This window comes from Pan troglodytes, chromosome 22, assembly GCF_028858775.2.
Source record: "Pan troglodytes isolate AG18354 chromosome 22, NHGRI_mPanTro3-v2.0_pri, whole genome shotgun sequence".
NCBI lineage: Eukaryota > Metazoa > Chordata > Mammalia > Primates > Hominidae > Pan > Pan troglodytes.
The window spans coordinates 46,171,035-46,195,368 of record NC_072420.2 but is presented as its reverse complement, the minus strand read 5'-3'; the positions used below and the strand labels follow the sequence as shown (position 1 = coordinate 46,195,368).

General features: G+C 56.1%; 2 protein-coding genes across 17 annotated transcripts in view; one reads left to right on the top strand and one right to left on the bottom strand.

Moving 5' to 3' along the window:
* The window catches only part of SLC19A1 (solute carrier family 19 member 1), a 47,414-nt gene extending 29,473 nt beyond the window's left edge, over positions 1-17,941 (top strand). For all 8 annotated transcript variants that reach the window (XM_009441640.4, XM_054675143.2, XM_001157360.8 and 5 more), the window contains 4 exons: positions 1,154-1,910; positions 2,151-2,352; positions 7,134-7,275; positions 16,521-17,941. In XM_009441640.4, the coding sequence (XP_009439915.2) occupies positions 1,154-1,910; positions 2,151-2,352; positions 7,134-7,275; positions 16,521-17,003 (1,584 nt within the window). In that variant the 3' untranslated portion in view covers positions 17,004-17,941. The remainder of the gene's footprint in view (positions 1-1,153; positions 1,911-2,150; positions 2,353-7,133; positions 7,276-16,520) is intronic.
* A 1,143-nt stretch (positions 17,942-19,084) lies between these two features.
* COL18A1 (collagen type XVIII alpha 1 chain) overlaps positions 19,085-24,334 on the bottom strand; it is a 114,326-nt gene continuing 109,076 nt past the window's right edge. For 8 of the 9 annotated variants that reach the window (XM_009441685.3, XM_009441667.4, XM_009441669.4 and 5 more), the window contains 4 exons: positions 23,281-23,526; positions 22,622-22,819; positions 21,657-21,772; positions 19,085-20,644 (listed from right to left, as the gene is read on the bottom strand). In XM_009441685.3, coding sequence (XP_009439960.3) covers positions 20,434-20,644; positions 21,657-21,772; positions 22,622-22,819; positions 23,281-23,526 — 771 coding nt within the window. In that variant the 3' untranslated portion in view covers positions 19,085-20,433. Of the gene's footprint in view, positions 20,645-21,299; positions 21,515-21,656; positions 21,773-22,621; positions 22,820-23,280; positions 23,527-24,334 lie in introns of those variants that run through there. The other variant, XM_009441679.4, reaches the window with a different exon arrangement.

Below are 24,334 nucleotides of genomic sequence, written 5' to 3'. Positions count from 1 at the left end.
CCAGCCCCATGCCCAGCTCCACGTTCCCATGGAAGGTGGATGTGTGTTGAGGCCACAGGCATGGAAGCCAGGCCTGGAGTGTCCACCAGCAGCTCAGTGGCCAAGGCTGTGGAGCTGGGTTCCCACATAACATGTGATGGAGGAGGAGGGGGTGGGCAGGCTGACAGCCTGTGCTCCCCCTCCTGGGTGGGTACAGGGTGGCTACAGGGGCGTTTGCCCCCCTCCCTGCTCCTGGGTTGGAGTCTGGCCTTAAAGACCTTGCTCTGGGGACAAGTGTGAGATGGGAGTGCGCAGCCCAGGGCCCTCTGCCCTACCCCACTCCCTCTCTTTCCCCTTCTTCCCCTTCCTGTCTTTCTTCCCCTGCCGGGTTCCCCCACGAACAGTCCCTCCCACGAACCTGCTGTTCCTGATCCTGCCCTTCCTTTCTTTGTCTTCTGTTTTTGTCTCTCTCCAGGAAGGATGGAAGGAGCTTGTGCTGGTGTGAATGTGTATGGGTTACAGCTGTGTTTTCCATATTGTTTAAAATGAAATAAAACCATGTTTTGATTCTATTAAAAATAGAGAAGCTGGCTGGGTGTGGTGGCTGGTGCCTGTAATCCCAGCACTTTGGGAGGCTAAGGTGGGCAGATCACCTGAGGTCAGGAGTTCGAGACCAGCCTGCCCAACATGGTGAAACCCCATCTCTACTAAAAATACAAAAATTAGCCAGACATGGTGGTACGCACCTGTAATCTCAGCTACTCGGGAGGCTGAGGCAGGAGAATTGCTTGAACCTGGGAGGTGGAGGTTGCAATGAGCTAAGATCGTGCCACTGCACTCCAGCCTGGGCGACAGAGCAAGACTCTGTCTCAAGAAAAAGATAAAAATAGAGAAGCTTAGATGAACAGGCTTGTTAATAACGATTCCTTCTGTGGCCACTGCCAGCTTTCCGCAGGCAAACGCTCCCAGGCTGCTGGGATGGTCGGGAGCCAGAGGTCCCTGTTCAGAGAGGACGATGCAGTGGGACATGGGACAGGGGCATGTTGGGGAGAGGGGTCCCACCAGGCAGTGTTGGGGCAGGAAGCCGTCAGCAGCCATGACCTAGGGCGGGCTGTGTCCGCCGCAGCGGCAGCATTGCTAACGCCTGGTGGGGCGCACGCCCGCCTGTCCGCAGGTCACGAACGAGATCACGCCGGTGCTGTCGTACTCCTACCTGGCCGTGCTGGTGCCCGTGTTCCTGCTCACCGACTACCTGCGCTACACGCCGGTGCTGCTGCTGCAGGGGCTCAGCTTCGTGTCGGTGTGGCTGCTGCTGCTGCTGGGCCACTCGGTGGCGCACATGCAGCTCATGGAGCTCTTCTACAGCGTCACCATGGCCGCGCGCATCGCCTATTCCTCCTACATCTTCTCTCTCGTGCGGCCCGCGCGCTACCAGCGTGTGGCCGGCTACTCGCGTGCTGCGGTGCTGCTGGGCGTGTTCACCAGCTCCGTGCTGGGCCAGCTGCTGGTCACCGTGGGCCGAGTCTCCTTCTCCACGCTCAACTACATCTCGCTGGCCTTCCTCACCTTCAGCGTGGTCCTCGCCCTCTTCCTGAAGCGCCCCAAGCGCAGCCTCTTCTTCAACCGCGACGACCGGGGGCGGTGCGAAACCTCGGCTTCGGAGCTGGAGCGCATGAATCCCGGGGGCGGGAAGCTGGGACACGCCCTGCGGGTGGCCTGTGGGGACTCAGTGCTGGCGCGGATGCTGCGGGAGCTGGGGGACAGCCTGCGGCGGCCGCAGCTGCGCCTGTGGTCCCTCTGGTGGGTCTTCAACTCGGCCGGCTACTACCTGGTGGTCTACTACGTGCACATCCTGTGGAACGAGGTGGACCCCACCACCAACAGTGCGCGGGTCTACAACGGCGCGGCAGATGCTGCCTCCACGCTGCTGGGTACGCATGCCCTGGTCCCCGAGGCTCCTTCCCCCGGAGGCTCCCTGCCACCTCCCCCTGCCCCGTGGATCCTTCCCCCGGAGGCTCCCCGCCACCTCCCCCTGCCCCGTGGATCCTTCCCCCGGAGGCTCCCCGCCACCTCCCCCTGCCCCTTGGATCCTTCCCCGGAGGCTCCCCCTCCCCGCCCCCTGCCCCGTGGCCCCCCAGACCTGCTGCAACGCCCCATCCCTCCCCTCTCAGGCGCCATCACGTCCTTCGCCGCGGGCTTCGTGAAGATCCGCTGGGCGCGCTGGTCCAAGCTGCTCATCGCGGGCGTCACGGCCACGCAGGCGGGGCTGGTCTTCCTTCTGGCGCACACGCGCCACCCGAATAGCATCTGGCTGTGCTACGCGGCCTTCGTGCTGTTCCGCGGCTCCTACCAGTTCCTCGTGCCCATCGCCACGTGAGTTCCAGAAGGGTGGGAAGCCGGAGGCGGGCAGGCGCCAGGATCAAGCCCCGCACTTCGCTGGGTGCTCCCACCTTCCTGCTGCGCCCCAGCGGCTGTGCCACTGCTGGCCCCGCCAGCCACCTGGAGCTGACCAGGGTCCCCACTTGCCTCTCCCTGGGACCTCAGGCGTCCCTTCCTGTGCCGTCCTGCTGCTCCCCCACGCCCTCCGCGCTCCTCTCTGAAGCCTGCTGGGCTCACAGCCTTGCCCTGCTCCCAACCCCACCCTCCAGGCCCCGGGCTGCTGAGACCCCATCCAGGCAGGAGCGGGAGCTTGCACCTGTGTGAGTTCATCCTCAGCTTACACTCACACCAGGCACTCACACCACACACACACCACACGCTCACACATGGACACACACCACACACTCGTGAACACACAGCACATGTGCACAGATGGACACTCACCACACACTCATGAACACATACCACACGTGCACACATGGACAAACACCACACTCACACATGGATATATCACACATGAACACACCACACACACGGACACACACCGTGCTCACACATGGATATATCACACATGGACACACTGCACATGGACACACCACACACACACGGACACACAACGCACACTCACATGAACACACCAGATGCTCATAGATGGACACACCACACAGACACACCACACACACGAACACACACCACATGCTCACAGATGGACACCCACTACACTCACATGAATGCATCACACACTTACACATGGACACACACCACACATGGACACACCACACGCTCACAGATCAACACCCACCACACTCACATGAACACACTACATGCTTACCCATGGACACACAGTACACACGGACACACACCACACACAGGGACACACCACATGTTCACGGACACCCACCACACTCACATGAATGCACCATATGCTTACACATGGACACACACCACACATAGACACACACCACACACAGATGGATACACCGCACTCACATGAACACACCACATGCTTACACATGGACACAGAGCACACATGGACACGCTACACGCTCACAGATGGACACACACCACATGGACACAACACATGCTCACACATGGACACACACCACACGTTCACACATGGACACACCACACGCTCACACATGGACACACCACACGCTCACACATGGACACACCACATGCTCACACATGGACACACACACGCTCACACATGGAGACGCCCACACATTGACACACTCCCACCACATACTCAGACCACACACACAGACACACTCAGACACTGACCCTGTGCGCTCACAGGGTCCTGCTCCCTGGACCTGCCCCCTCTTTCCTGCCCGCTGGGAGGACTTTGGCCCCAGCTCAGTTCCCCTTCCTGGGCGTCCCCTCCAGGGTGGCCTCCGAGCCCTGTCTCCCTCCCTCCGTGGGTCATCCCCCTGGGCCTTATGCTGGTCACGAGCCTGTTTGAGCTCAGAGCACCCTCCTGACCCTTGCATTGTGCCCTCTGCGTCGGTGGCCTCACCCCTGCAGCATCCTGCCTGGATGTGCTCGGCCCTGTACTTCCCCATCCTCCCCACGTGCAGGCAGCAGTCTCCTGGCATGGGCAGCCCGGCCCACCCTTCTCTCCCGCCCCTGCCATACTCGGGGCCCCTTCTGCTCCTGTGTGGCCGCCTTCTCCAGGCTCCCTGAGGCCCACACTGGGCTCTTGCCGTCCCTGGCTCATGAAGGCCCGGCGTGATCTTGCTCGGGCCCTCCTCCCTGACCTGCCACACTGTGGAAAGGGCCGGGCCTCTGCCGATGTGCTGTCCCATTGCTGCATCCAGGGGGACAACGCCTGAGAGGTTTTAGTTATAAAGTCATTGATGCCCATCGCAAAAAAATCCAACACGGTGCAGCAGCGTGCAAAGCAGAAAACTGCTGTTTGCTACGGGGAATCCCAGCATTTTCTGCTTGTCTGTGTTGGGTTGATATCAGACACAGATGCAGGTGGTCACTCACAGATGCAGGTGGTCACTCCCGGTCATGAGCGGTGGGCCTTACAACCCATCCCCACTCTATGGGTAAAGTCACCATTTCCATTTTTCTTATACGAGGAAAACACTGAGATGAATGCCCTTCTACCTACATTTTTGTTTCCAAATTCTAATAATGACCCTCAGGTGGATTCCTGGAAGGGGAATGGCCAGGTTGGAGAGTATGTGCTTTTGAAAGCAGGTTTCCATCAATATTGCAGGTACCCTGCAGGCCGGCATGCGGGCTTCCTCCCCGTCGGGATGGTGGAGTGGCCTCCCCACCCTCCCTGAGCCCCTGACGGGCCGGCTGGGCTCCCAGCCTTTCCTTAACCAGAGTGAGGCCGGCCGGCCTGCTGTGGACTGAGTGGCCCCTGTGTGTCTCCTGACTGTTGGGACTCGCTTTCCTCCCTGCTGATCTGGGGAGCATTCATCTGTATCATGTATTTTCAATCACCTGTGCCCCCATCACGCCCCACACTCATCTGCCTTTAATTCAACTCACAGTGTTTTCTGAGTGTCCTTGGAAGCACCCTGGGGGCTGGCATGGGTTCTGCCCTGCCCAGCGCCGGCATCCAGAAGCTCGTGTTTGTGCTGGGTTCTCCCTGTTGTTCGTCTGCCCTTCATCCCACTGACCTGCTCACCAGGACCTCTGTGTGCTTCTCATCCTCCCTGCCGCCCACCCGCCTGCCTGCCCCCCAGCCTCCACTGTCCCCCCGTCTCCAGTGCCCAGCAGCACAGACACCTCTGCCCTTCTCTAAAGGGTTCCTGGGCATTTTTATTTTTTCTGCAGGTGAACTTTAGGACATTTTTTGTCCGGTTCTTTTTTTTTTTTTTTTAAGCACTTTGCAGATTTTAATTGGAACTGCATCCGAAGACTAGTTTCTTTGCAGAGCACCAGAAGCCTGGCGTGTCACCTCTCCATGTCAGGAATGTGTTGCCTTCATTCCTGGACATGTTCATGCCACCGCTCACCTCCAGGGCCTGCCGTAACTGGCTGCCACTCACCTCTAGGGCCCACCCTGCCCGGCTGCCACTCACCTCCAGGGCCCGCCCTGCCTGGCTGCCACTCACCTCCAGGGCCCACCCTGCCTGCTGCCACTCACCTCCAGGGCCCGCCCTAACCTTCTGCCACTCACCTCCGGGGCCTGCCCTGCCTGGCTGCCACTCACCTCCAGGGCCCGCCCTGCCTGGCTGCCACTCACCTCCAGGGCCCGCCCTGCCTGGCTGCCACTCACCTCCAGGGCCCGCCCTGCCTAGCTGCCACTCACCTCCAGGGCCCGCTCGATCTGGCTGCCACTCGTCTCCAGGGCATGCTCTGCCTCCAGGCCCCCCATCCCCAGCAGCTGCCACTCACCTCCAGGGCCCACCCTATCCGGCTGCCACTGACTTCCAGGGCCCGCCCTTCCTGGCTGCCACTCATCTCCAGGGCCTGCCCCGCCTCCAGGCCTCCCTCCCCCGCAACTGCCACTCACCTCCAGGGCCCGCCCGGGCATACCCAGCTGCTACTCACCTCCAGGGCCCGCTCTGCCCAGCTGCCACTCAACTCCAGGGCCCCACCTACCCAGCTGCCCCTCACCTCCAGGGCCTGCCCTGCCTGGCTGCTGCTCATTCACCGACTCTGTGGTTTCACTGCTCTTCTAATTTATCAAACATTTAACCATGAAAGACTTTCATTCCAGACTTTTCTGTCTGTGCCCAGAGGTTCTCTTGATGATGATTTTCTGAGTGTTTTGAGACGCCCGTGACCTGGTCTGTCCCAGAGCTCATGGGAGCCCTTGCAGGCATCTTCTCGAGTTTGTGTTTTGTGACACCCATTGTATAGGTTCAGCATCCCTAATCAAAACAGCCAGAATTCAGCTGGGCGCAGTGGCTCACACCTGTGATCCCAGCACTTTGGGAGGCTGAGGTGGGTGGATCACCTGAGGCCAGGAGCTCGAGACCAGCCTGGCCAACATGGTGAAACTCTGTCTCTACTAAAAATACAAAAATTAGCTGGGCGTGATGGCGCGTGCCTGTAATCCCAGCTACTCGAAAGGCTGAGACAGGAGAATCGCTTGAACCCAGGAGGCAGAGGTTGCAGTGAGCTGAGACTGTGCCATTGCACGCCTGAGCAACAGAGCGAGACTCCATCTAAAAAAATAACAACAAAAAATCCAGAATTTGAAATACTCCAAAATCTGACAGTTTTTGAGCACTGGAAAGATAACCCAGTGGAAAATCCTGTACCTGACCTTGTTTGACGAGTCTCAAAACATGGTCAAAAGTTTCTTCATGCACAAAATTACTCCAGAACTCAGGGTGAGGCCCTGGGCAGTAGCAGGCAACCCCTTTGGCTTGCAAATGTCTGTCAGGTATTATATAAAATCACCTTCTGGCTGTGTGTATACAGTGCATATGAGCATAAATGAATTTCGTGTTTAGACTTGGGTTCCATCCTCAAGATATCTCATTATGGACATGTGAATATTCCAAAATCCAAAACTTTTGGTCCCAGGCATTTTGGATAAGGGACCCTCACTCTGTACTGAGCCAGGGGGACACGGCAGCTCCCAGAATGGCCCCTCGAGGGTGGCCTGGGTGCTGGCTCCTGCCTGGCAGGGGCGGGCATGTGTGGGAGAGATGGGGGCCTGGTGGGGGGCTTGTACGTGCCCTGGGACCCCGTGGCTGCCGGGCGGGTCATGGGCTGGTGGGAGCTGGGCTGCAGGCTTTTCCCTGTGGCGGCTTCTCGTTCTCCCAGCAGCGCCTGATCTGCTCGCTCTTCCCGTTCAGCTTTCAGATTGCATCTTCTCTGTCTAAAGAGCTCTGTGCCCTGGTCTTCGGGGTCAACACATTCTTTGCCACCATCGTCAAGACCATCATCACTTTCATTGTCTCGGACGTGCGGGGCCTGGGCCTCCCGGTCCGCAAGCAGGTGAGCCCATTTCAGGCCTGCGTCCTCAGGGACGGAAGCTACTTGTGGGGACGTTGTCGAGGCCTCCTGGTGCCCGCCTGATGTGGAGCCCACTGTGGGCTGGGGGCACAGGGTGCGGGCCTGGGGCTTCCAGTGGGACACACCAGGCCAGCGAGAGCAGGAAGTGAGAGAGACCCTAGCGGGGCTCAGTTGTTGTGGGCGGGAGCCTCCGTCAGGCCCTGGGCTTCAGTGGGAGCAGCTGAGCCTCTGCTCGCCACGGCAGAGCTGTCCTTGTCTCCGCCCTCTGCCTGTGGCTGCCGGAACTTGGTGTCCTTGAGCCCTGGCTGGAGGCCACGTGAGCTTTGTCCTCTTCAGGAAGGAGAGCTGAGCAGAGCCACTCAGCAGTGTCGGCGCGCAGGCCTCTGCGGGTACCCTCCCCTTTCCCACCTCTCGCGGGCCTTTGCTGCTTCTGAGAAGAGCTGGAAAACACACATTTAACTCCTGAGGGTCCCAGCCAAGGCCGGGTCTCCGAGTGAGCTGGAATCAGCCATGGTGGGCGTGGTGTGAGAGGTCCTTCCAGGCTCCTCAGGACTGCCCCAACCTGCAGCTAGACAGATGCCCTTGGCGGGTGGGACAAGGGCTTTGTCCACCTGGGGCCCAGGTCTCACTGGGCAGGAGGACTGTCAGGGTTATCCCTGATCCTCTGAGGGTGCGGAGTCTGTTCAGCCTCAGTGACTCCAGAGCTCAGGGTAAGGCCCGGGCAGTAGCAGGCATCCCCTTTGGCTTGCAAATGCCTGTTAGGTGAGGATGGCTGTTGCTCGCTCATCGAAATGCATTCTTCAGCCCAAGAGTGTCATTAGGGCCTGTCCACGCTGGCAGGCCACGTGGCCCTGTGCCACAGAGCCCTCTGGGTACAACACCCCCAACCCAGGTGTGAACACTCAGGGCGGGTGAGCCTCCGAGGCCCAGGTGTGAACACTCAGGGTGATGAGCCTCCAAGGCCCAGGGGTGAACGCTCAGGGTGGGTGAGCCTCTGAGGCCCAGGTGTGAACACTCAGGGCGGGTGAGTCTCCGAGGCCCAGGTGTGAACACTCAGGGTGATGAGCCTCCAAGGCCCAGGGGTGAACGCTCAGGGCAGGTGAGTCTCCGAGGCCCGGGGGTGAACGCTCAGGGCGGGTGAGCCTCCGAAGCCCAGGGGTGAACGTTCAGGGCAGGTGAGTCTCCGAGGCCCAGGGGTGAACGCTCAGGGTGATGAGCCTCCAAGGCCCAGGGGTGAACGCTCAAGGCGGGTGAGCCTCCGAAGCCCAGGGGTGAACGCTAAGGGCAGGTGAGTCTCCGAGGCCCGGGGGTGAATGTGTCCAGGCCCGGCCTGGGTGGACACAGCCTCCTGGTGGCCGGGCTGGTCTCAGGTCTGCAGAAAGGGGGCCCAGAAGGCTTCTATTGAATGCATGGCCCCAGGGCGGGGTGCTGGCAGCAGTCCAGCTGGCTTTGGAGGGGCTCCAGCACCCGGAAGGAGGTCCTCCCCATTCTTGGAGCCCCGAGTTACCTCTGTCCCCAGACAGCAGTGGCTGCCAGCATGTATGGGCAGGGAGCGCCCGTCCCAGGGAGACCCCCAGGGCCCTGTGTGGCCCCAGCCAGGCTGGAACTGGCATCTGACCTGCCTCTGGGTGCTGACTGCCCCTGACTACCGTTCCCGCCCCACCTCCATCCCTCTGTGACTGCCTCTTGTTCAGCCCCTGGCAGCTGGAGGGGCAGATGCCTGAGGGCTCTTTAGGGACCCTGTGCGTGTGCTCCCCTGCAGCTGCCCTGTGGAGGGGACCCTTCACGGTGGGCTTCTAAGGGCCCATGGGGGCTTGGTGCAGGGGGTGGAGCAGTTCTTCCCCAGAGAGCTGGTCACGAGGAAGCCCTTTCCCTTCCTTAGCTGGTCCTGGTTCTGGTGTGGCCGTGGAGGCTGTGGGGAGACAGCTCTGGGGAGGTGGAGGCAGGTTCTGGCCTGTGGTTCCTGGCTGCCTCTTGTCACATAGAAAAAAAACACGTGGACTTTTCTCTGGCTGGTTTGATTTCTAGGTTAAAAAGTAACTAGTGGGGCATTTTGCTCATGGCTGGACATCCTGTTGGGTCTAGAGGAGGTGGTGCGGGCTCATCTTGCCCCCGTGCCTGTTACTGGGTGCCGAGTGTCCACTCTCTTTCCTCCAGCATGGGGAGAACAGCTGGGCCAGGAGTTCAGGCTTGGTCAGGGGTAGAGTCTGGAGACGGGAGGGAGCCGTGATGGAGCACGGGGGGACAGACAGGGCTAGAGCTTGCCTGGGTTTGTCTGCTTTTTAAATTAAGCTTTATATTTGGGTAATCTTATATTCACATGCTGTTTAATAAATAATACAGGGAGATCCATGTACCCCGTACCCAGTTTTCGCAGTGGTCACGTCTTACAGTTCTGTAGCACATCACAACCAGCATGGTGACAGTCAGGATCCAGAACATTCTATCCCCACAGGGATCCCTCATGCTGCTCTTTATAGCCAAGGCCCACCCTACTCCCAGCCTCACCTCCTCTTTAACCCCTGGCAACCACTACCCTCTTCTCCGCTTGTATGAGTTTGTCATTTCAGGAGTGTTGTATAAACACAGCTATGCATTGTGTATCGTTTAGGGATTGGCTCTTTTCACTCAACATTGTTCTCTGAACATTCATCCATGTTGTTACTGTGGCTGTGGCTGATTCCTTCTTGCTGCTGAGTGGTGTTCCAGGGTGTAGGTACAGCACACTTTATTTATTCACTGTTGAAAGACTTGTTTCCAGTGTGAGGTATTACCAATAAAGCTGCTACGGACATTCTTTTATAGGTTTTTGTGTGAATATAGGTTTTCCTTTCCCTGGGACACACGCCCAGAAGTGCAAGTGCTGGGTCACCAGGTAGTTGCCTGTTTCTTTCCAGGAAAGAAGCAGGGAAGCAGCCCACTTTCCATAGCAGTCGTACCGTTTTATATCACCACCAGCAGACTTTGAGAGATCCAGTCACAGCGTCTTCGGTATGCCGTGTTGCCACTAGTTTTTATTTTGGCCGTTGTGATAGGCGTAGTGATATTTCATTGTGGTTTTAATTTGCATTTCCCTGGGGGATAATGTTGTTTTAATTTGCATTTCCCTGGTGGATAATGATGTTGAACATCTTTTTATGTCCTTATTTTCCATTTGCAAAATCTTCACATCTTCTGCCCATTTTCTCATTGGATTGTTCATTTTTATACTCTTGAGTTTTAAGCATGGTTTGTGTATTCCAGATATTAGTCCTTTGTTGGATATATACAGTTTGCAGTTTTTTTTTTCAACTCTGTAGCTGGTTGTTTCATCTACTTAACGTGGTCTTTTACAGAACAAGTGTTTTTTAACTCCCATGAGGTCTGATTTAACAGTTTTTCCTTTTATGGAAACTCTTTGCCTAGCCCTAAATTCAGAAGATTTTCCTCAAATTTCTTTTTTAAAGTTTCGTGTTTTTACATTTAAGTCTCTGACCAGCTTTGAGTTAATTTTTGTATAAGATGTGAAGTTTAGGTTGAGGTCACTTTTTTTTGGCCTGTGTGTATCCATTTATTCCAGCATCATTTGTTGAAAAGACTTAGCTCTCCCCATTGAATTACTTTTGCACCTTTGTCAAAAGTTGGGCATATTTATGTGAGTCTGTTTCTGGGTTTTTTATCCTGTTCCATTGAACTATGTGTTTACTCTTGTACCAATATCACACTGTCTTGGTTATGAAGCTTTATAGCTAGTTTTGAAATTGGATAGACTGATTCCTCCAACTTCTTTTTATTCAAAATTGTTTTGACTATTATAGTTTCTTTGCCTTTCCATATACATTTTAGTGTAATTTTGTCTATATCTACAAGAATTCTTGCTCAGATTTTGTTAGGAATTGCAATTAAGCCAGTGTATCAATTTTGGGAGAATTGACATGTTTACTGTGTTGTTTTCCAATCCCTGAACATGGTATGTCTTTCCATTTATTTAGATCTTTGATTTCTTTCAGCATTTTGTAGTTTTCAGCATATGAGTACTATACATGTTTTTAGTCTATGCTTTTTCTTAAGTAAATCAAACCATATTTTGAAATTTGTTATCTGCATTAGTCTGTTTGGGCTGCCATAGCAAAATATCACAAACTGGGTGACAAACAACAGAAATATATTCTCTCACAGTTCCGGAGGCTTGAAGTCTGAGATTAAGGTGTTGGCAGGTTGGTTTCTCCTGATGCCTCTCTTCTTGGCTTGCAGTTGGCATCTTCTCCCTTTGTCTTCATATGGTCTTTTTTTTCTGTGTATGGTCCTCCCTGGTATCTTTTTTTCGTTTGTTTGTTTGTTTGTTTGTTTGTTTTTGAGATGGAGTTTCGCTCTTGTTGCCCAGGCTGGAGTGCAATGGTGCAATCTCGGCTCACCGCAACCTACTCCTCCTGGGTTCAAGCAATTCTCCTGCCTCAGCCTCCCAAGTAGCTGGGATTACAGGCATGTGCCACCATGCCTGGCTAATTTCATGTTTTTAGTAGGGATGGGGTTTCTCCATGTTGGCCAGGCTAGTCTTGAACTCTGGACCTCAGGTGATCCGCCCGCCTCAGCCTCCCAAAGTGCTGGGGTTACAGGTGTGAGCCACCATGCCCGGCTAGTGTCTGTCTTCTTATAAGGACATCCAGTCAGGTTGGAGTAAGATGCCATCCTTGTGACCTCATTTAACTGTAATTACCTGTTGAAAGGCCCTGTCTTCAAATGCAGTGACATTGTGGGTTAGGGCTTCAACATATGAATTGGGTGATGGGTTCACAATTCATTCCATAACAGTGTATACATGTTCGTTGCTAGTGTATAGAAATGTAGTTGATATATTTGTGTGTTTATCTTGTATACTGCAATTTTGCTGAGATTACTTATTTGTTGTAGGAGGCTTTTCCGTTTTTTGGTCTTTGTTTTTTAAATTCCTTGAGATTTTCTATGTAGATAATTATGTCATCTGCAAATATTTCTTCCTTTCTGATCTGTATATCTTTTATTTCTTCTTGACTTAGTGCACTGGCTGGAACTTTATTAATTCCTTCTTTCTGCTTGCTTTAGATTTATTTTGCTCTTCTTTTTTCTAGGTTCTTGAGGTGAGATATTGATTTGAGACTTTTCCTCTTTTCTAATTTATGCATCTAATGCTATAAATTTCCCCACTCAGTACTGCTTTAGTTGCATCCCACAAATCTTAATAGGCTGTGTTTTCATTTTCATTCATTTCAGTGTGTTTTTTGATGCATCATTATTTCAAAGTTTGTTGTTTAATTTCCAAGTGTTTTGAGATTTTCCTGTTATCTTTCTGTTATTAATTTCTTTTTTGATTCTGTTGTGATTGGAAAACACATTATTATTTCAGTCCTTATAAATTTGTTAAGATTTGTCTTATGACCCAGAATATTATGTTTTGATATACTGTGGACACTTTGAAAGAATGTATATTCTGCTTTTGGGTGGAGTGTTCTGTAAATGCTGATCAGATCCTGTTGGCTGATGGTATTGATTTCCTCTCAGTTCTTGTGGATTTTCTGTCTAGTTTTATTATTGAGAGGGGGTATTGAAGTCTCCTAAGTATAATTGTGGATCTGTTTCTCCTTTCAGTTCTGTCGTGTTTTTGCTTCACATATTGGCAGCTCTTTTGTTTGTTGCATACACGTTAGGGATTGAAATTTGTTTTGGTGGACTGACCCTCTTGTCAATTGTGTAATAGTGGGATTATATAATGTCCTTCTCTGTCTCTGCTGTCCCTGGTCTTTTTTTTTATTTTTATTTATTTTTTATTTTTTTTTTGCTCGGAAGTTTATTTTACCTGACGTTAATATAGCCACCCCTGCTTTCCTTTGATTAATGTTCGCATGATACATCTTTTTCCATCGTTTTACTTTCAACCTTCCTATCTTGGTATATTTGAAGTGAGTTTCTTGTAGACAGCACGTAGTTGAGTCATGTTTTTAAATCTACTTTGCCAATCTCTGTCTTACAGTTGGTGTATTTAGATCATTCATATTTAATGTGATAATTTGTATATTAGGGCCTAAGTCTGCCATTTCGTTTTTAATTTTTCATTTATTCTCTGTTTTTAGTTTCTGTTTACATTTTTTGCAGCTTCCAGTGGGTTACTTGTACATCCTTTAGAATTTTGTTTGGTTTATCTATTGTGTTTTTGAATGTACTTAGTATAGCTTTTTTGGTTGCTTTATGTATTACATTAATACATAAAGTTTGAGTGAAGTATAAAAACGTTGCCTTCCTTTATGTCACTATCATCTCCCGCTTACAGTACAATTATCTTAAATATTTTCTCTATATACCTTTAGTGCTACATAAGAAAATATTGTAATTTTTGCATTAATCATCAAACATATTTTAGGAAACTAAAGAAGGAAAGTCTGTTTTATTTACCCATAATGTTGCCTACTGTGGTATTTCCTCTTTCCTGTTACTTCAAGATTCTTTCCTTCTTTAGTAATTTCCTTTCTCTTTAGAGAACTTGTTTTTTGTTTGTTTTTTGCCATTATTTTAGATAGATCTGCTGGTTACAAATTTCTTCTCTTAGTTTTTCTTCATCTGAGAGTGTCTTGATTGCTCTTTTATTCTCAAAGGATGTTTTCACTGGATATAGGATGTTGGGTAGACAGTGTTCTTTTTTTTTTTAGCCTGTGAGAAATGTGGTGCCCCTTCCTCATAGCTTTCAGGATTTTTGATGAGCAATTACTGTTATTCAAATTGCTTGCCCGTAAAGTGTCATTTTTCTCTGGCCACTTCCAAGATTTTTTCTTTATTTTTATCATTAGCTTATAGAAGTTTGAATATGGTATGTGTTGGTGTGATTTTGTTTGGGTTTTCTATTTGGGGTTTGCTCAGCTTCATGAATCTGCAGTGTACATCTCACCAAATTTGGGAAGTTTTCAACCATTATTTCCTGAAATGCTTTTTGAACCCCACTCCTTTTCTCCTCTTTTTCTAGAACCCCCATGTCACAAATGTTAGATCATGTTGTGTAGTCCCACAAGGAATGAGGCTTTGTTCATTTTTTTTCAGTCTATTTTTTCTTTTGTTCAGGTTGGATAATTTCTATTGTTCTACCTCCAGTTCATTGATCATTTCTCTGCCTCTTCTATTTTGTTGTTGAGATGATTCATTAAGTTTTTAAATTCTGATTATTGTACATTTCAGTTCTAAATTTTTTTTATTTCTCCTATTTCTTTGCTGAGACTGTGTTTTTTCATTTGTTTCCAGCATGTTTGTTATTGTTCACTGAAGCATTTTTATGGTGGCTGCTTTAAGATCTTTCTTGGCGAATTCTACTGTCTGTGTTGTCTTAGTGTTGGTGTCTATTAATTGTTTTTCAGTTTGAGATCTTTGTGGTTTAGTGTGCCAAGGGATTTTTTAGTGAGATGCAAGCATTTTGGGTATGATGTAATTTCAGCATCCTGTTGTGGCTGACGCAACTCCTGCAGGTCAAGCGGGGTGTGCACCTCGCTACAGGCAGGTGGGGTGGAAGTCCAGGCTCTCACTCAGCCTTTGTGACACCTGAGGGAGGGTGGGTGGCTGGGTGGGGGCTCCTTCTTGTTGCCAGGCAAGGATGGGAGTCCAGCTCCCCTCGTGGCCCCCTTGATGCCCCTGGGGTTGGGACATTCTCATTATTGCTGGGTGGGTGAAAGTCTGGACTCCCGCTTGACCTCCTCTGACACCCCCCAGCATGGAGGGGGACAGGCACGCTCTTACTACTGGGTGAGGATAAGAGGCCAGGCTCCCCATATGGTCTCTGCTGACTCCGTGAGGCTTCGGGGGTGACTAGGCTCCCCACCTGGTCTCCACTGACTCCATGAGGCTTTGGGGGTAACATCTTAGGCTTCCCTGTGGTCTCTGCTGACTCCTTGGGGGTGAGGGTGGGTGTCTTTACCAACCAGTGGGAGTGAAAGCTCTAGTCTCCACTGGTGTTGTCTGACACCACCCCGCAGGGGACTCGGGGGTCCTTGTTACAGGCTGGCGAGGGTGGGGGGTCCTTGCTGACATGGTGGGTGGAGCCAAGGTCTGGTGTCTGGGGGGAGCAGGGCGATTCCTGTCGAAAGGTCTTTCCTCATGTTGGGCTGACCCTTCCCTGGGTCTTAGGCCAGAGAGAGCTGCTTCCATGGGCTCTTTTTTCTGCATCTGTTGTCTTTTCCAGCCTGCTGCCTTCTTCAGTTTCAAAATATCTGAGGTGAAAAGAAAAGCCCCCAGGGAGCTCTGCGTGGCACAGTCTGTCCTTGCGTGGCACAGCTCCCCAGACCCCGAGGGCCTGGCCAGTCTGCCCTTTCGTGGCACAGCTCCCCAGACCCCAAGGGCCTGGTCAGTCTGTCCTCCTCGCTCCTGCTTTCAGAGTCTTCCCAGGTGTTTATCTCAGTGTCTTGGGTAGGAGAAGAGCAGGGAGAAGCGTGTCAGCCCCATCTTCCTCAGTTTGCTTTAAAAACAGCTGTCCTGGAAGGGTGCCGGTGCCGATGGGCTGCAGGGATTCTGGCCTGCGGATGTGGAGCTGGGGCCTTAGGGGTCTTGGGCGGGACTCACTGAGCTCTGCCCATGGATGTCCTGAGGGCACTGCAGCCTCCTGAACCCTCTGCACCTCCGGGAATGATCAGGTCCCTCCCTGGTGTCCCAGGGACATCTCCAGTCCCTCCTGCCCCTGGCAGCTGCGAGAATCAGGAGAGATGTGGCCACCGCTGGTGCCGCTCCTTCTGGTCATCGTAGCACAGCTTCCGCTGCCGAGATGGAGACGGGCTCCATGTGCAGGCTGCTGGGGGTTGCTCTGGGCGCGAAGCCCTGGGGATCAGCTCCTGTTCACCTGCTGTGGCTCTCCTCACCCTGCTCTGCCAGGCGAGACGTTCTGGCCCTCATGGGCGCCCTTCCGCTGTCTCAGCACCATGGGGGGGCAGCAAGCACCACCAAGCAGGGGACTCGGGAGCAGACACTGCAGGCCACACAGAAGCAGGCCACCTGCCAGGTTCCGAGGGGTTCTTGGGAAATGGTGGGAACCCCCCTTCAGGCCTGTGCCAGGCGGTGGAGGTCGGGGGGGCTGTGGTGAGCACTGTGGCACCTGCTCCCGGGGCTGGCCTCTGACCGCTGTGCAGTGTTCAGGGTCAGCCTCTGAGCTGGAGGAGGGTGAGCCTGGGAGCAGGCGTCGGGGTGTAGGGTGCCAGTGTCCCAGCCAGGCCCCCCCACCCACCTCACCCGGCCTCTCTTTCCAGTTCCAGTTATACTCCGTGTACTTCCTGATCCTGTCCGTCATCTACTTCTTGGGGGCCATGCTAGATGGCCTGCGGCACTGCCAGCGGGGCCACCACCCACGGCAGCCCCCGGCCCAGGGCCTGAGGAGTGCCGCGGAGGAGAAGGCAGCACAGGCACTGAGCGTGCAGGACAAGGGCCTCGGAGGCCTGCAGCCAGCCCAGAGCCCGCTGCTTTCCCCAGAAGACAGCCTGGGGGCTGTGGGGCCAGCCTCCCTGGAGCAGAGACAGAGCGACCCATACCTGGCCCCGGCCCCGGCCCCGCAGGCAGCCGAATTCCTGAGCCCAGTGACAACCCCTTCCCCCTGCACTCTGTGCTCCGCCCAAGCCTCAGGCCCTGAGGCTGCAGATGAGACTTGTCCCCAGCTGGCTGTCCATTCTCCTGGTGTCAGCAAGCTGGGTTTGCAGTGTCTTCCAAGCGACGGTGTTCAGAATGTGAACCAGTGACTCTCAGGCGCCCCTGTGGTAACTTTGCAGGTGGCCCTCGGTGCATCCCCATGACCCCTGCCTCGAGGGCCGCCTGCCTTAGCAATGGGGGCCTCCGCTTATACTGCTAGCAGGCCCCCTAGGATTCCCTCTGCCCTGTGCCGCACTCTGGCGGTGGCCACAGCGTGCTGGCGACACTCAGGGCAGCTGCCTGGCCATGCTGTCCCTGCGCTGTGCCCCGCGGGCTTTGGTTGCTGGAAGAGGTGGGTGGTGGGCTTCTGCGTCCACCAGGCCTCACTGGCTCATGCCCCTTGGGGGGCTTGAGACAAATCCTTTCTGCCCCCCAGGGCTAGTGAAGTGGCCTTAGATACCAGCTCAGGGGACACTGGCCCCACAGGAGTTGTGAGCCCTCTAGGACAGGGTGGGAGCCGGGACCCTCAGGTGTAGCTGAGCTGTGACATTGCTGGTGATCCTTGGTGCTCTTGCTTTTTTGAAAGATGCTTTTTTTAACTGACGTAGAATGAAGAACTGCATGTGGCTTCTCTGTCTCTGTGGAAAAGCCATCTCAGGTTGGCGGCAGACACATTGTCATCAGAGGGGAGCAGCGGCTCTGGTCCTCGGAGCTGGTTCCTCTCTCCCACCCTAAGGGCAGCCCTCCATGGTCCTGTCTGTCCTTCTGAAGTGTGTCCATCCTGACCTGCGGGTCCTCAGCTGCTCCCACACTTGTGCCAGCCCGGAGAGGACTGGTCCCGGTCACCGCGGACGTGCTGGCCTTGGTATGTGCCAGGCTTGCCTGGGCTGGGCAGCCTTGGGGGGGCTGCAGGTGGTGGGCGCTGGGGAAGTACGTCCCAGTGGCCTCAGGGTCTGAGGAGCGCTAGTGCCTTGCCCACAGGTGCGGGACCATCTGATGTGATGTGAATACTCTCCCCACATACATTAAACACACTTAAGTGAGTGTGCGCAGGGCTTCTGATTCAGGGCCGGCCTGGCCTGGGGGTTGAGGGTCAGCAGTCAGTGAGGAGGCCAGGAGAGGCGTCCCAGCCTTCTCCCACCTCCAGCCCACGCGGGGCCTTGGTGCCCATGAGCTGAGCACCCCCACAACCCTAGTCAACGGCCCTATCCTGTGGGGCCTCTGCCACATGTCAGCGGCCCCAGGTGAATGGCTGGCTGCTCAGCAGCTCAGCACGGAGAGCTGGGGAGAGAATCTCTGGCTGGGGAGGGGCTGCTGGACCCAGGGGTCTCCCGAGGTGGCTCAGGGGAGCAGGCATCTTGGGGTACCCTGGGTTGAGGCAGAGGCTGCACGTGGAAGATGGCCCGAGTCAGTAGATGGTGCCAGTCAGACAGGGCCGTGGTCCCAGGTGCATCCAGGGGCTCTGTCATGGCCACCCTGGGGACCCTGCTGGGAGGGGTCTGCACCAGCCATTTCCTGGGCTCGTAGATCTAGCAGGATGTGATGGGTGGAGGTGGGCTGGGCCTGTGCCATGGGCTAGAGCGTCACTGGGGAGGCCCACACCGCCATCGGAATCCTCCTCCCAGCGCCTCCCCCACCTGAGGGCCTGCTCCCTCCGCAGCCTGCTCACTGCACCCACCACCTGCCTGCCTCTGAGTCCTGCACTCACCCAGCCACCAGGACAGGGATGGCTGTCAGGATGTAGTGTTGCTGGGAGCAAGTCAGGTCCTGCTGTGAGGAGAGACCTAAGAGTGTTGCTGTGTGTCCACATACCCGTGCATGCCTGTGTACCTGTGCACACTATGGATGCTCCTGCACACCTGTGTATAACTGCACGCCTGTGTATGCTGATGCACACCTGCGTCTAACTGTGCACGCCTGTGTATGCCCAGGCACACCCGTGTATAACTGCACACCCATGTATGCCCAGGCACACCCGTGTATAACTGTGCACACCTTTGTATGCCCAGGCACACCCGTGTACAACTGCACGCCTGTGTATGGCCATGCATGCATACCCCATGTAACCGTGCGTGCCTGTGCACACTCGGGATCTGCCAGTGGGGCAGTCCAGGGATAAAAGACTCCTGAGAACTCCTTTTGGAGAATTGTGTCCTTCCTGTGACAGTGAAGGCTGCTTGCAAACCAAGAGTCAGTGTAAAAGGTCACTTTTATTTGCTTGTCTGAATTGGCTTCACATCACACACAATTACAGAACCAGCCCCACCGGTTTCGTCGCAGTCCTGAGGCAGGTGCGTGTTGGCCGTGCTGTGGTCAGCCTGGCGCTGCCCTGAGTCCACTTGTCCCTCCACAGAACGAATGACTCTGGGGTTGATGTTGCCGGATCTCAGGGGTGGCTGTGACTGACAGAGGACCTTGTCGCACCTCGTGGCTGCTTTGTTCACCCGCAGGGCGGCCTGTGGGCACCCCGGGGTTCCCCTTCAGTCCCAAGGAGGGCAAGGATATGGGTTTCCTAGGAGACAGCCAATGACTGCCCTGCATCTGGAGCCAGCCTGTCCATGGGCAGTGCACAGATGACAGCCCTCCCTCACTGCCCTGTGTGCTGGCTACCGCATGTCCTGTGCCAGCCTCAGCCTCTTTGATGTGGCCTTGTTCCATCCTGGCATTCAGCTGGACAAGTGCTGGCTGAGCCACGTCCCAGCCAGGGGCATGAGATGGGGGCCCTGGATGGGAGGCTGCCAGACCCCAACTCATGGGTCCCTTGAATCTCCCAGCTTGGACTCGGCCAGGGTGGCGCTGTCTGCTTTGGATGTATCTCATGGCTCATTTGGGAGGCCAGCCCCAGGCTGCTGTGCTTGGTGTTGGAGGACAGGCCAGAGCTGGGGGTCACAGTGCGCCTCTGAGCTTGGGAACCTGCTTCAGCCTGGGGTTGCTGTGGAGAATGGCCCAGAGCTGAGCAGAAGGGGCTCCCCCTAGCCCCAGGGACCTGAGCCTCCCTCCCATCTACCGCAGGGCGAGCACACACCCTGGAGGAGCCCAGATGGCCTTGTGCTGAGTGTGGCCTCAGCTCCCATTGCCTCACGGGGCCTGTCTGCTAACAAACAGGTCTGGCTTTTGTGCACAGAACGGTGCTGCTAGGTGGGAGATGAAGTCAGCACCTGCCGGGGCGAGCACGGCTTCCCAAAGCAGGAAATCCTGGAGAAATCGAGCCGTGGTCTGATCAGGCCAAGAGGTTGCACAGGGCATGATACTGTACCCTGCCTGACCCAGGCCACATGACCCAGGCCGCACCAGCTGGGCTCACAGGTCAGGGGAGAGTTGGGGCAGGTGAATGTCAGTATCAGGCTTCTGTTTTAAACTTTTAAAAAAATACACTCTTTGGCTTCCTTTTATTTCTTGAGGATTACATGAAACGTGAACTATACAGGAAAGTATGGCAGCCAGGTCCTGGGGCCAGGGGCTGGCCGGCCGCTCCCTGCCCACGGTGGGGGCTTCCTCCGAGCCGCCCGTCCTCTCCGGCCATCCGCATCCAGGCGGCGGCTACTTGGAGGCAGTCATGAAGCTGTTCTCAATGCAGAGCACGATGTAGGCGTGATGGCAGCTCACGGCGCTCTGCCCCAGGAGCCTGCCCCCCAGCAGCGAGGAGGCCTGGCCCGTGGCCGAGGGAGCCTCCGTCCGCCACGTCTCACAGTAGCTCTCGGTCAGCCTGCGCCCGTTGGGGTCCGAGCCGTGCCACACGCTCTTCTGGGGCCTGTAAGACGCGCCGGGCCGTCAGTCAAACCCAGACCTGCTCTGCTTAGGGCAGAGGCCGCTCCCCGGACAGGAAAGGTGGAGGCAGGAGGCCAGCCCTGGGGTTACCAGGGGGCTGCAGAGGCTCCCACAACCTGGAGGACCACATGGCCTCCCTGCTGGCTGCCTGTGGAGGGGGGTGCATCTCCCAGACGGCCCCCCAATGCTGCTTCTGCCAGACACACCCACGGCAGAGGGGAGAGGGGCCAGGGCTTGGCCTGGCTGGGTGAACCTGGCCCTCATGCCTGCTGAGCAGAGGCTTCCTGTGGCTGCCTCGCTAGGAACCAGCTCCGCCTCCCGGGCTCCTGGCTTCAGGCCTTCCCTGGGGCCCAGCCCCGCCCACAGCACTCCTGTCAGAGACCCTTGGCAGGTGCATCTCCGTTACAGCAGATGGCCAGGCGCTGCTGGGGACACGCTGTGTGGCACCCCGAGACACCCCTAAATGCATGAGTGTTGGAAGAATCGCGGCGCTCACGTGGGGAGACACCCCTAAACACATGAGTGTTGGAAGAATCGCGGCGCTCACGTGGGGAGGGCAGAGCGACATTTGGGACCAAGCGTTCTTCTAGATACCCTGGAAATTTCTGTCAACATTTTAAGGGCACACATGCTCGGACTCCGTGTTGCCCTTTGAGGACTTTATTCTCGGTGAATAAACTCGCTGCGCTGCTTCCATGGCTGACTACAGGCTTGGTGACATCCGGGAGACGTGGAGTCTATCCGCCATGAGCAGAGGGCCGGGGGCACCTTCGGGGCCTTCTTACAACTACCTGGCTCTCAAACGCATTGCTGATGATGACTTCTCAGAGCAGTTCTCATTTTTCTCAATGCTCTTTTGGATTTTGTAATTTTAAAGTAATGAGCATGTATAAGATTTGTCCAAAAACTCGGGGGGAAACTGCGGATAGGAGCCCGCCCGCCCGCCTTCCCTGGCTGGGGCTCTCAGAGCTGCTCACACGGCACTGGGAACCTACCAGGTGGGGTGCCTCAGGACGTCCTTGCCGTCAAAGGAGAAGATGCGTGCCCCGGGCTTCAGCGGACCTTCAGAGCCTGAGAACAGAGCCTCCCAGCTGGGAAACAGCAGCTCGTCCTGGAAGAGAAACCGTGTGTGTATGTGTGTGTGGTGTGGATGTGGGGGGGGTGTGGGGGTGTGGATTGTCGGGTGTGGGTATGTGGGTGTGGATGTGTGGGGGGGTGTGTTGTGTGTGTGGGGTGTGGGGGGTGTTGTGGGTGTGTGTGTGGTTTTTTGGGGGGTGGGGTTCTGCAGCCCCTGGGCATGTCCCGCCAGGGAACAAGCGCGGGGGAGCCAGGCCTGGCCAGGCAGCCTCTGCAGACCCCAAGAGGCCTTGGCTAAGGCAGGGGACCCTGTCCCCTAACGCCAGGCTGTGAGGGTGGGGAGTGCCAGGCCGCAGCCGCCCGCTCCCAGCCCTGGGTCTCTGACCCCTCTGCTGTTGGTTCTGGGGAATGTGGGTGCTCCCCGGGGCACCCAGAAGCCACAGCCCAGTGCACGAAAAGGGGCCACAGAATAAAGCCACATGGGTGCTGTGGCAGAGGGGCCACCAGCCCGGGTGGCACTAGAGGCCCAAAGGACGGTTCCTGATTCCAGGCTTGTATGTGAGGCCTATCACCTGTGTGGACACTCGGTCCAGCAGCATGGGACCCTCTGAGGGGCACTGCCGGGGGAGCGGGGTCAGGGGCCACGGGGGGGCCTCATGGGATGCCCTGAGGGAGGTGGCAGTGCCCAGGGATGCAGAGGCCTGGCCTGAGCCTGGAGGGGTGTGACCCACACAGAGCCTGCCCTGAAGTCGCCAGCCTAGGCGCCAGTGTCTGTACCATGGTGGCCTCCAGAGGCCCTAGAGGGGAGCTTCCTGCTGGGAGTTCACCCCAGAGGTCAAGTGGGGGCCGAGGAGCCCGTGCCCTCAGGACTGGACTGACCCACCTTGAGGTTGACGATGGGCACAGCTGTGCGGTCGGCACGGCGCACGATGCTGTACAGGTCCTGCAGGCGTGAGGACAGGAAGGCGCGGAAGGTGCCCGCCAGCCCCACGGCCCGCGCCTGCTGGAAGCACTGGAAGTCGGCCCCGCGGATGCCCCGCATGCTGCCTGACAGGGGGCTGTTGAGCGCAACCAGGTGGAGCTGCAGGGAGAGGGGCGCGTCACGGGCTGTGTCCCACGCTGCCCCCTGCACCCAGGCCCCGGGCGCACCACCCCGGCCCCGCACCTGTGTGGACAGGCACGGCCAAGGGGGGCTGAGCGGGAAGCGTGCAAGTGACACACTGAGGGGCCCAGGCAGCAGCCCCCATACGCTGCCAGGTCAGAGCAGCCCTGGGCCACGTGGGTGCCCCCAGCTGCCTCTGTAGGCGGAGGTACGCCGGTTCCTCAAGGGTGTGACAGGGGCTGGACTTTCATGACCACTGCTTGGCCACCAGAGGGCAAGTCCCAGGCCCAGCCAAGCCGCCCCGAGTGGCCCTGAGCTGCCAGACCCCCACCCATGGCCGAAGCCTGGGACCCCCAGCAGCTCTGCAGGGGCTGGGCCCTCTTCCGCTGCCGAGAGCCGAGGGGCTAGATGGAGGCGAGCCCACTTTGGGGGGCACTCACCACCGGCTGGAAGTCGCGGTGGGTGTGGGCGGGTGGGCTTGTGGGTCGCGCCGGCCGCAGGTGCACGTAGGAGCTGTGGTGCGGGGCTCCGGGGTAGGGCTGGGGCTCGGGCAGGCGAGGGGGGCTGGCCAGGATGTCATCTGCCCGCCAGGGCCGCGCGGTGGGGTGGGGGTGCTCCCGCCGCGGGTAGGGGTTGCTGTCGTGCAGCTGCACCACGGGGGGCTGCAAGGCGGCCACTTCGTTGTCCTGCAGGTGGGAGACGCGGGGCCTGTCGGCGGGGGGACCCTCCGGGTGCCCCTCCTCCATCTGTGTCCTCCTCTGGGCTGGGTGAGAGGGGCTGGGCTCTGAGCTGGCAAGCAGGGAGCTGCGCCCCCGACTCTGGGGCTGCCCTGGGGGTGTGGGCAGCAGCAAGGGTGGGGAGTCCTGCCTGCTGTGGCGCCAGATCGCGGGTCACCTCTGCTCAGGCCCCACAGACCCAGCCGTGCTCAGAAGCCGCGGCCCTCACTCACAACATGCCCTGACCTGCCCTCTCCTTTGCCGTGGCTCCAATTCAGGGCCCCTGACCTCAACACGGCGACCTTCGACCTTCTAATCTCCCAGGGCCTTTCTCTGTCTCCCTCAGAGGTGACCTCCACCCTAGAAATCCCAGCCCCCAGGCCTGCACCCCAGTCTGGATGCCCCTATTGATTCTGCACCTTTCCTCACAGCCCTCAGCCCCTCCTGACCCAGCTGCCATTGCCATCCACCTGCACCCTGTCCACATGGCTGTCCCCACTGTCTGCTCCACAGGGCCAGGCTGTGTGTTACCCAGGGCAATATCCATGGCCACCCGGCACACAGGAGGGGCCATGACTATTGACTGGCTGAAGGAAAGAATGAATCAGCAAATGAGTGAGAGCAGACTGGGCTGAACCCTGTGAGGAGACAGGCCGCTGTGGAGCCCCTGACACTGCTCCACATCAGGCCTCACTCCTGAGCCAATTAAGGAATCATGACCTCTACTCAAGGAGGGGCCGACAGCCGCTGGACGCAACACTTAGGAAAACGAAAATAT